The sequence below is a fragment of the Cebidichthys violaceus genome, unplaced genomic scaffold (genome assembly GCF_023349555.1).
Source record: "Cebidichthys violaceus isolate CVI_PGR_0920_01 unplaced genomic scaffold, fCebVio1.0.p SCAF_2, whole genome shotgun sequence".
In the NCBI taxonomy this organism is placed as follows: domain Eukaryota; kingdom Metazoa; phylum Chordata; class Actinopteri; order Perciformes; family Stichaeidae; genus Cebidichthys; species Cebidichthys violaceus.
Window position 1 is genome coordinate 10,602,154 of NW_027176372.1, and position 12,503 is coordinate 10,614,656.

Below are 12,503 nucleotides of genomic sequence, written 5' to 3' on the forward strand. Positions count from 1 at the left end.
GTGTGTGTATTTTTCATAATAAAAATAAAATATATATATATATATATATATATATATATATTATTTTTATTATGAAATACAGGATATATATATATATATATATATATATATATATATATATATATATATATATATATATCCTGGAGCTCCTGGAATTCCCAGACAAGCAATGATTGCCCCAGGTTACCGTGTGCTCTCTGAGGGTTAATACCGGCTGCGAGTGCGATATCTCTGGGCCGACGCGCAGCTCGCCAGAGTGTTATTCCATCCGCGCTGCGAAGGGTGTGAGGTCACAGGCTTGCTGGTGGGACCGCGGTCTCTGAAGGGCCCTCGGAGGACAGGCCATTAAAGCGGGGCCAGACAGCAGACTGACATGCAGCGACGCCGGACACAAGACCGCGTCGTCCGTTTGACCTCACGCACGGCAAAAACACATCCATCTTCCTGTGTCATTCAGCCTTGAGGATGGATTCTTCTCAAAAAGCAAAGAGCCAAATTCGGGGGGGAGAGTTTCGAGAATGTTCTAGAAACGAGTTTCGGTATCACTATGCACGTCAGAATAAAGCCGATCGTAGCGCTTGTGTCATGCAAATCACAAGAAAATGATTGAATCATTAGCATAGGAAACTCAAGGCGAGGCCAGACAAGGTTATTTCTGTAGGACGTTTTGAACACAGAAGCACTTTAAAGCACTTTACAGTGTATAAGAAAGAAAACATACATTAGAGCAAGATTTTAAAGCACAAAAAAGAGGAAAAATAAAAAGCATGCGTTAAAAGCATCTCAACATATTGACAGATCTTTTTAATTCAAATATTTATTTTTTAGGTCTCAATAATGGACTTAATTGATGGATATTTAAACTAAACGTCTCTCTTTTTGTCCATCTTTAGCCTCTGTCTTTCTTCATGTTTCCGTGGCCCTGTGGCTGAGTTTAAAGAGAGAGTCAGATGACATCCATCCTTCACTGTCTGCCCCCTCCCCCTCCCCCTCCCCCTGTCCTCTGTCCATCCACCCATCCGGCGTCGGGCCGAAAGCTGTGAGTCAGATGGGGGATACAGGAGGCTGCACATGGAGCAACACCTAAGGGTTAAAGGCAGTTCAACTCTGAAAGGCCACAAATACATTTAGGACAAACATACACACACATAGAGAGACAACGCTCGGCACCGAGATGCCCCCCCCACAAGACGAGCATACACAGAAAGATGTCAAACGCGGGTGAGCGTTCTCACATTTTGGACACCGGCGCACAGGTCGGCTTCCACTGCGATGCTCTTTATTGCTCTGCTGAAGGTGGATCAGAGCAAAAGGGATCAGAATCCGGCTGAAGAAATTGCATTTGTCAACGCGCAGTGGAACTCTATTCTTCTTGTGCGGTGCTTTTAACAAAAAAAAAACCGCTTCACTGTTCTTCCCCGGCTGCCTGCCTTTGATCTCCTCAGACAATATCCAGGGGCGGCGCCCAGGAAGCTCTGAATTCATATCAGAGGGCAGATTTCCCCCGAGACGGCAAGAAAATGAGAGTTCCCCCCTCTCCAGGAGGTGGGTGTCTGCGGCCCAAGGGCTGTCTCTACCTGGATGTGTGCGGATGACTGAGTGTGTGTGTGTGTGTGTGTGTGTGTGTGTGTGTGTGTGTGTGTGTGGAGTTCTACGTGCATGCAGCACAGATACATGCAGATGCATTGCACTTGTATGAAAGTTGATTTTCGATGAGTACATGCACAGCGTGTGATTCAAAGTACTCTCACATTATAGATAGGAGGAGGTGGGTGGGGGAGAAGGCAGGGCGTCAGTCAATTTATTACAGTCCCAACATTTGTTATGCCTCCTAACACACCCAGCGTGAGACCCAGTCAGATATATCGAACACCCATATCTGCGGCCTTCCACTTACACGAGCGTGGCCTCTCCGGAAACATAACAGATGCGAGTCTGAAAAGGAAATCTATGCGCACTTCAAACAATCTTAATCTCCGCTGACGCAACGTCAATACGTTTCAATACCGATTCGTCAACCGGCGCTTCGAGGAATATGGAAGTGTACTTGACAGCAGGAGATACTGAACAATTTTTCGTTTAAGGTCACGGCATCGCTTCTAATTCCGTCAGCATGAGCCCCCATGTCAACTTTGTAAATACTTGATAAATCTTTAATCCCGCGCCTGAGATTGAACCCGATAGCGGGCAGCGTCAGGGTGAGAGCAAAAATATGAAATCATTAGATTAGCAGTGTGACAGAGGAGAGAGAGAGGAGGGTGCTTGAATATTAAATCCAACCCCAAACAGTTAAGCAGCGAGGACTTTGTCTTCCCCACCGCCAAAAGCGAGATAGTAAAGAGCTAATAACGTCTGAATTATGTTATGAGGGGGCACTATTCTATTGACTGTGCAGATGATTACATTTTATGTTTCAGAACTAATAGCGCACTATCAAATGAAACTTATTTGACTAAAAAATTCCCAAATGAGAAAAATGTATCAAGACAAAAAGGCACCGTCCAATATGCCGAGACGCTGCGGAAATTGTGTTTTATAATCACATCTCTCTTCGGGAGAGACTTCTTCATGTGCGGCAAATATCGTCTGAAAGACTTGAAACACACTCACAAAAAAAAAAGAAAAACAGAAAGCGTGAATCATATTTACGATGGATTTTCATTTGAAGCAAACACACGTAGATAAGTACTGTAATCACAACGCAGTTGTGACTTTTACATTGATAGTCATGTCTGGCCAATGATTAATTTAAATTGTCACTGAATGTAATTTTATTCTTCCCTTCCTTTAAATGAGGTAAGATCTAATTATGGCCTAATGCATAACTTATTAAACCCTCTTCCTCTGGTGTGGCAGCCTGCCAATCTCATCCTCACTCATAATACCAGGATTCAGCTGCCGCACCGAGCCCTCATCAAACATGCAAACGTATTCTTTCGCACCTTGCTGCTCCTTCTCCGAAGCAGCCTCACAAATGAGGATCTCCTAAATAATTCTCTGATCAACCATTACTTATGCAGCGAGCGAATGCTTAATTCTGTTTGATGGGACGAAGTTCCAGTGGCTCGGCTCCAAGCATTTGGGAAAATAAAAAATAAAAAAGAGATTCTCGGGCGGTACAATTGGAAGTGGAATCACAATGTGTTCCTGAAAAGTGGATTCCTACTAGACACAGACTTACACTTTTATTTTAGGTAGGAGAAACTCAGAGGTACTGGTCCCCTGGTAAATCTGTCGATGGTGGGTGGTAAGGAAATGATGAGAAGCCAAAAAGACCTGCAGAGATTCGTTATGACTTTGATGGTGCGCAAAGTCCTGTAATAATACCCCAGAGGCCCGCGTGGCGTTCCACTTACTGCTCTGTATGCGCACACAACATGTCCTTTCCTAACAGATCCTTTAGTCCAACATTCATTCTTAATCACTCTGACTTTTTTTTTTTTTTTTTTTTTTTTAAAGAAATTGTGAAAGTGTACTAACCCACACTCCTGACAAAATAATTTTCTCTAATCATAATGAGCCTCATTTGTGAGATTAAAGGAATGTCTTTAATAGAGTGACATGATGTTGAATTAGGGCGGGTTGCCTTGAGGATGTTTTCATTTGGCGGGTTGCGTTGCAAAATGTCATATGCACCGCTTTTGGACTGAAAGCATTTTTGGAACGAATCCCCCTCCATTTGTTCCAAATTAACTCTTTTTGTTCATTGTTGAAATAAAAAATAAATAAATGGCCAATGTGAAAAACAACCTTGGAGGCACATTTGCTGCATTTTCTTACCTGGTCTCGAGGGGAATGTTGCTGTTGAGCACCCAGCTGTTGTGAAGCTGCGCCTGGTCTGTGCTCGAGCCTGTGTCTGCCCCCTGGCCGCCCTGGCTGGCCTGGCACCGCGTTGGCATGGTCTTCCTCTGCAGGCTGACCTGGGTGTAGGGCGCCGGGCGGGCACAGGTGCAGGCGTGCGGCGGCGGGGGAGGCGGGGGCAGCGGGCGGAACGTGAACTGACCACCTGGACTGCTGGGCAGCTCTGTGCCGGAGAGACGGAGAGGAGCAGAGGGGAGGAGGCATGGATAAGGGGGGGGGGGTAAACAGAGCTTTATTAGGAGCGCAGTGCCATAAATTACAAATAAAAGTGGCATGTTAGTTGACAGTTTATTGTTATTACACTGATTGAGGGACATAAATCAGCTCGGAAACGGCGCCTGTCCGGTGCCTTCCCCTTCCTACCTGCTTTGATACACTTCCAGCCGCCCTATAAATAGGTTCTTGGCTGGCTGCAGCATTGAGCAGTCTTTAAAGAGCTAACAGCTCTGGCTTAATCTGCAGCCGGCAGCCCAAACTACCCATGTGATGTTTATTATGAGATCTGTAGCTCGACGGAATGAGCTAGCCAGCTGTAACTCCCTCACACTGGTAACCTCGGGGTCTAGCTGGAGCTCTCTCAATCCATCATTTATTCTCCCTTTCCCTATAACTCCCCCTTCTCTCTCTCCCCCCCCCCCCCCCCCCCCCCCCCCCGCTGCTTTCTCTCTCTCTCTCTCTTTCCAGTGCGTCTTCCAAAAAGCGAGCGCAGACTAATTACAGTGCTGCCAACACAAATGTGCGCGCATATGTTTGTTTAATGTGTGAACGCCCGTCTAAGTGTGCGACCGCAGATTATTAATTATTCAGGTCCATGTGTGCATGCACCTGCGTGAATGTGTCGGTATGTTTTTGTGAGTGTACACATGGACTGTATGTGAGAAGTCACTGTGCTGTCACCATTACTGCAGCTGCCCTGACTAAGTACATACTGTTGCATGTCTGCATTCATGTGGGACATACAACATCCTCATAACATTGACCCTCCTGCTCCGCTGTGCAAAAGATTGTGGGTCAGAAAAGCCAGAAAAGCATGCTGGTTTGCACACTAATAAATGCAAACGGATGCATGCATCCCAATATTTTTGGCACACTGCATTTGACATACTGTGTATTGGGACATAGTACAAAATTTAGTATGAGTAGTATGGGAATTGGAACGCACAGGAAGACTAGAATTTGCCATCTTGTTTTTTTCAATCAGAAGTGACACAAGTGGTTGGGGTACAGTTTATTTTTAGGCCACCAAAAAGGTTCCAATTAACTTTCATGAACTGAAAACTCACTGTGAAAAGGTTAAAGTTGTAAGACAAAAACATGGACAACTCCCAGACCGGACAATGCTGTGGTAGCGACCTGTCAATCACAAGGTAGCGCCGCCCTAAAGCGTACCCTGCTTTACGGTCTATTGAACATCAGGCTGTACTGAAGAAGACTTCAAACTAGCGATTGAGATCATAAAGTCATGTTTATATGTTTACTGAGGGAATAAATCCATTATGAAGTAGAGTCATTTCCTCATAGACTTCTATACAATCTGACCAGCTGTAGGTGAGAGAGGAGTCAGTATCTGTAAGACAGACAGTAATGGCCCACAACTGCCAGAATGTCAGCAATAATTTAGTATATCTGTGGTGGGCAGACAGTCTTCCCAACTCAACTGTAAGTATTACACAGACAACACCCAAGAACCCATTTTGTGATAAAAACTGTGAAAAGTAAAGAATGAACGGATCTTGTTTCAGTCTTTTGACAGTATACCCACCATGTTACTGCTCTTCAACCGCCCATTATGTCTAAAATTGAGGCAACATCTTTTCCCAAATGCTGCGGGGAAACGCTGATGGAACGTGTTATCGCCAACATTTCCGTGGCAGTAAGTCTGTGGCACACGCAGTGAGATTTTAAGCGATGTTTAAAAATCATATTGCTTTCATCTCCTCACACTGAATTATTGTTCGCCTTCCGCACGACATGTAAGCCAGTGCGCTCTGTCACATCCGCCAATGTTCGCTGACATGCCACATAGCACATCAGGTTTTATGGCTCTCAGTCGCTGGTAATTCACATTTGCAAGATGTATATTGTAGCAGTGTGTTGTGTGAATGCCATGGCAGGACAGGAGCTGTCTGTAAATAGGCCTATAAACATTTCCACAGTCATACTTCCAGGATGCCATCTGTCCAGCTGAAATGGCAGTCTGAATACTGTTAAGCAGCAGTCATGACGTTTCCTCTGCTTGTGCCTGTGTGCCTGTGTGTGTGTGTGTGTGTGTGTGTGTGTGTGTGTGTGTATATCTGCATATTTGTACTTCCAAAAGTACAAAGTCTACTCTGTCAAAATTCTGTTTGAGCAGACGACAAGTTTCTCATCTTCCAAAAAACACATTGCCAGTTATTGATCTTCCAACATGGCCGAATTTGTCTTTGCCACATCTCCAAAGCGCCCAATAAAACACTCCGTCTCCGCTCATCTGCATGCCGACACAATGAAATCATCTCGTCTTACTCACGCCAAGCCATTACTCACGTTGCGCGTTTATTTCATGATTTCAAGGAAAAATGCAGCGGGGTGGGGTTCTAACTGAATGTTGTCCTCCCGTCGTTGGTGTTTATTACTTCGGGCCATCTGTGACGAGGCACATTTCACACACACGCATACAAATTTGCTATTTTTAGCATGTTGAACATGTTTCTATGGAATAGCAACAGCTGAGATGTGTAGTTTGTGAACGTTATATTTATACGCTCGTCCCTGCAATTACACAGCGGCCTACGCAGACCTTAATAACAGATTTTTTTTGTTCTCCTGAGACAACACAGTGTATATCGCGTCGTACCGTACAGGAACGCAACACCGCTTGTCACCGCGCGACATCAAAGGATTTCGGCAGCTAATCACAGCGAGTCCATGTGAGACCCGGTGAAATGACAGGAAGTGTATTTGTGTCATCACCTGGAGGTGCTGTTTAGTCTAAACTAATGGATGTGGAAAATGGAAGCTATTTTTGTCGGAGCCACCTCCGAGTATTAAAAATGACATGCGTAGGGAAAACTGACGGAACATTTTTGGAGCACTACTGTATCCCGTGTCATCGTAATGCACCAGGAGCTTGAAAGTGGTGCTTCATTTTTTTTTATAAGCAGTCTATCTGATTCCTCAGTAACTGGGAGTCCTTAGAGTCCAGCCAGAAATCCCCTGCTTACAGACTTCTTTTTTTTTTATATACTGCAGATGTTTTTAGCATTTGTTACCATAAAAACATGTATTTTCAACAGAAAAAGCACACAAACATGCAGTGCATTCCCAGAGCTGGGCAGTCGGGTGTGAAACTTGCACTCTGGTTGTGCTTGAGGCTTAAAATCAACTTTAAAACTTGTCTTGAGCAAAACTTTGCTGACCTTGGACATGACTCCCAACTCTGTTATTCAGAAACTGCAAAGTCACTGCGAAGCCTTTCTGCCAAAATATAGTTTTGATTCCTACGACGTTGACAAATTCTCCAACGCATCACAGTGTGCAGTCGTCAGCCTCAGGTGTGTCGCCGAATCAAAACACGTCAACGGCGGTGCCAAACTCTCAAATGCTAATGCTTGCTCTAGGGGCTGCAGGCACTGGTGGAGGACGCACTCGGAGCCTTTGCTTCACGTGAAAAAAAGGATCTGTACCACATTGTAAAAAAACCCTAAAAAAAACACTTCTGTCTGTATAGTGAAGCTCAGAAAATGCGGGATACCACACTTCCCATAATGCCGCACAGCAGCATCTTTCCTTACTTACTTAACCTGTCTGCTAAAGGCCCACATCTTTCAAAACCCATGTACCTGTTTGAAATGGAGGCTCTTAGCCACAATTAATAAATAAATGGATAAATAAATAAATAAGAGAGAGAAAGAGAGAGGATGTAATTAATCTGCAGAGACATTTCTAGAAATAGCTCTATAGTTTGAGTCAGGCTCACAAACATCTTTGTGCATTCCAAATATTCTTACAATGGAAAAGAGTTGAGAAAAATGAGAAATGCTTTTCAACCCAAACGGCTCGCAATTGTTTCGAAACCAAACTAATAAATCCAAATTATTTCTGCCTCCTAAGTCTCAAATGACTTCTTGGTCATTATGTATTCAGACTTTTTAGAAACCCTGAAATTAGAGGAGCTCTGCGTGTATATGGTGGCCGCAACTTCACTTTTCCGTGTTTGTGCTGGCTGGCGAGGCGGGAAGGGAGAGAGCCTAGAGCGGACAGGAGCGGAGCAGAAAGGACAAGGATAGAGGGCCAGGGGACAATGTAATCTCGGTGAGTAGGGCGACACAGGGGCCCGGGCTGCCAGATGGTTGCTTTAGAAGGCTTAGCTCAGGCAGCTTTGGGTCTCCGCTCCCAAAGATCCACAAACTGACTCAACTCCACTGTTCTCACACAAAAATGCACAAATGGCAGAGAAACACTGGCTGGCTCCCTCGCTCTCTCGCGCTCTTCCACACAAAGTCACATCAAACAAGCCGGCTGCGATGTTGCGTTAGATGGTAGACGCCACCTAAATAGGGCCTGGCAATGTAGGGCAGTGGACGTGCGGTGTTTTGGCGAGCTGGCCGGCAGTTCAAAAACATCGAGCCAACTCTGCGGGGAGTAGATAGAGGCCAGAGGAGGGGCCGGTACAGTTTCAGGCAACAGTCGTGATCATGTAGTACATACTCTGCCCCGGGGTTCCTCTTAGACTTAGCCCTCCAGAAGAGACACATTTGGAAAGTCGCTTATGAGATTTTTTTTTTTTCCTGGAATCATCAGCTTTTGGTTACATAAGCGAGATATGAGGGGAAAGCGTTTTATAGCCAGCGTAAGGGAGATCTGGGGGGGATTTACTGGGAAATGTAACAGGTAACAGGTATTTGGGCCAGGTATTAAAAATGCATTACTGTCGGTGAGATGGAGCTAAAATAGCACAGGCATTAAGTATTTATGACAATTTAGGCATTTAAAGCCAAGTCATACTAATGCAATGAGAGGAGAGCCTAGTTAAACATGACTCAGACACACACACACACACACACACACACACACACACACACACACACACACACACACACACACATACACAGTCGTGTTTTCATGACTTGGGGACGTTGCATTGACTTACATTCATTTCCTGGAGAATGACCCAAACCCTGACCAAAACGACTACCAGGCTACACTTACCCTGACCTTAACCTACACCTAACCTTTAACCAAGTCTTCACCCTAAAATCTAACAAGTGGTATTGATTTGATTTCAACCCGGCAAAGTCCCACAATGTGACTGTGAAAGCAGATGTCCCCACAAGTCATTAAAACACACACACACACACACACACACACACACACACATATAGTAATGGCCGCGTGTGTAATGAGTTAGCTGTCATGATGGTGCAATTCTCTTAAGGAGGGATATTTAAAAAGCAGGTGTAAAACACTTTGAATGAAAAATGAATCACGCGCGCAAACATAATCGCGTTCGTGAGCGCTCGTCATGCTCGTCATTAAAATGTTCTAGTTTCAGTCGGGATGTGCCCGCCAGATGTTCAGCGCTACACTGTGCATGGTGTTCCTCTAATAGGGCAGAGAAAGTTAAGAGGCTACAGTGAGAAATCAAATTTTGGTAATCATGGACAACAAGGGACTGTGGGAAAATGATTATAGGGACAGTGGGGTAAGAAAAGGGGGGATGTGTTGTGAATATTCTTGCAGCTAAAGGGAGGGAAGTCTGAGTTTTTCGGAGAGACCTTTTCCTGTGTATGTTTATCATATAAAAGAATCAAATATTAACATAAAAATACAGATTTTGTGTGGTTGAATTGTATATATTTTTTTCTAGATATTTAGGTGCAGTTTTCCGATTTTTCTACGTCGAAGAGGTAGTGCAAAGGTGAAACGGGTATTTTTCTTCATTTCATGTGGGAATGTTGTTTCTCCTATTTTGGAAACTAGGAATTAAAAGTTGTCACAATCTCCACAGTGGAGCTAATTAAGAGACCGGCCTCTTCTACCACCAGGTATACCTATATTTATATTTGTTTTAAATAAATCTATTTCTTTAAATAAATAAAATGTAAGATTAAGGTCCCTTGTCCTTCCAAATACGTTTGATACAGTCCCTAAAGTGTGGAAGCTGCAGCAACAGAATGCATAGCTTCTTTAATAAGAAGAGACCATTACGTTTGGTGTGTAGCAGAGCATAAAACATGAGCCACAATAACATTAAAGCCTAATATTTAACCAGGTTGGCTACTCTTCACGCTCTGTGTTTGCTAACGCCCTCTTTCCCCTCTCTTCCCCTCACTCCATAACTGTGCCCAGCGCTCTATGGCTCTAGTTAATTTCTTATTACAGGAAAGCTGTATAAAATCCATAGAGCCTGACCTCAACAATATCAAACCTGCCTGTCTGACAGAGGAACGAGATCGTTTTAGAGAACATTTAACACTACAGTTGGGCCAAGAAAAAATACACATAATCCACCCCACTCTAAAAATAAAAACTGAATAATTTCCCCCAGGATAGCTTTTCATCTATCTGGCTTCTTAATTGACTTGCATTAAATTGCCACAAAGTTTATTCCACTGCTGTGCTGCGATGAAATAAATAATTAACCCCATAAAAAAGGTCAGACAACTGAAATTAGAACTGGCTGGTTTTTGTTCCTCTCTTTTTTTTTGCTGTGGTAATGAGATGGGGTCCCGCCCTCGCTGACCATCTGTCTCTGTCTTCAGAACAGAGTTCCTGACAGAGAGATAACACCTTATCTTCATCAGACATTATAAGTTCCGATATAACTCCTTTCATTGGCTGGCTGCTGATGAAGTTGGCGTGAAGGACGGTAATATGGATAGTAACAATAGCGAACGTATGATAACGCAGGTTAATATCGTTAATGATCACGGCCCCGACGAGGACCTGAAAATAATGTCGCTGATAATAGCGCCCGTGGTGATGAAAATAGCAAAGAAGACGACGATAGGGTCGGTAATAACAGTAGTAACAGTGAAGATGAAAATAGCAGTGGTGGTGGCAGAGGCGCGGATAATTACGGTGATGACAGTGGGCTCTGAGACAGCAATTAGAATAAAAACAGCCATTGATTCATCTCCGCAGACACGGGGATGAACGGTGGGATCTCCATTTAACAAAGTGACACAATCATGTTGTCCAATTAAAGCCAGAAAATACAAACGAAGACGCCGAGGAGCTCTAAGAGCTTTCCCCCCCTCTCGCACGGCAACACAGTCGATTTTCATACAGAGCCTGATAATTAGCAGCCATGCATCATCTGGCTTTCTCACACCGGAGGACTCGCTACCGTGGCTGCGCAGCTATGTTAGTGTGCTGGTGCGTGCGTGCGTGGGCCTGTCTGTCTGCGTGATGCGGTGTCTATCTATGCGCATATTTGTGTAATTGCTTGTTTGTACCCCCGTCTTCAAAAACAACTGCGGAGCAACTCCACAATCATGTTTAGGCTGCAGGTGATTCTGAAAGTAGCATTTCCCCCGAGAGGGCGTGAAGCCTCCCGAGTGTGGCTCCCCCTCCCTCCTGCAGCGGGACGCTTACCCGACGCGGCGTACGCTCCACTGCAGGGGCGCCGCGCTCAAATTACATTTTTCAGAAGAGCACCCTCCTCTCGGCCCTGCGCTATTTAAATGATCTGTTTGCAAACTTGTAATTAAATCCGTCGATGTTTTCGCAGGCGTGGACCACCCAACCAAACTTTTGTGATCTCAATGCATTTTGGTAGCCTTTTTTTTGTTTTGCCTGTGCGGGTTTGCGTGGACGTAGAGGAATAGCTGCTAGCTGAGCTCAGCTCATCTCTCCTGAGAGCCCAGCAGTGTCCTGATCCGTCCTGACCTTGTCACTGCTGCAGGGCGTCCGGTCATTGCCGCCTGCCACCGAGCCATGCAGGTGTTTGTGCGTGTGTGGGCCTTGTTGTGTGTCATACGTCCACGCGCGTGCACACATGCATGCATAAGTATGCACCCGAGCGTCTGACGGAGCTTCGGAGCATGCTCAGCAATGGCGCGACGTCATGTGAGTTATTATCACTTGGTAGACATTTGCATTACCAGGAAGAGGGCGGGACGAGGTGTTTGAGACACGGGAGGTGAAAAACGCCACAATGGCCATTACGGTGATTAGTGCGCACATTCATCTTTTACAAGCCCCGCGATTCGCTTCCCCCCCGCTCGCTCGCTCGCTCGCCTATATACGAACAGGCGCTGCATCTCCCTCAGCCCCAAAACAATCACAACAAGCACACGCAGAGGGGTATGGCGGAGTTTCGCTTGCACACATGCATACACTATATTTCCTCTGACTACGATGCTAAAAAACAGGAGGGAGTGCCTGGGCTTGACGGCAAACAAACCAACACGAAGAGATTTTTTGGCAGGCTAAAGAGAGAGTAGTATCAAAGCTACAGGAATGCACCACCAGCAGCCCCATTTTTTTCTAGCCAGAGAGGGAGAGAGAGAGAGAGAGAGGGAGAGTATGCGCAGTGTTGTAGCAGACCTGAGCTGCTGGTAATTAGAATGGGCTCTGAGGAGAGACAGGCAGTGGAATGAATGCAAATGAATTCACTGGCTCCGGCACTTGGGCTCTTCAACCTCACTTTTCATATA

The 12,503-nt window shown here is 45.1% G+C and overlaps 1 protein-coding gene across 1 annotated transcript in view; it reads right to left on the minus strand.

Moving 5' to 3' along the window:
- Positions 1–12,503, minus strand: part of tenm1 (teneurin transmembrane protein 1) — a 163,208-nt gene that overhangs the window by 110,154 nt on the left and 40,551 nt on the right. The window contains 1 exon segment of the mRNA XM_068714351.1: positions 3,781–4,024. Coding sequence (XP_068570452.1) covers positions 3,781–4,024 — 244 coding nt within the window.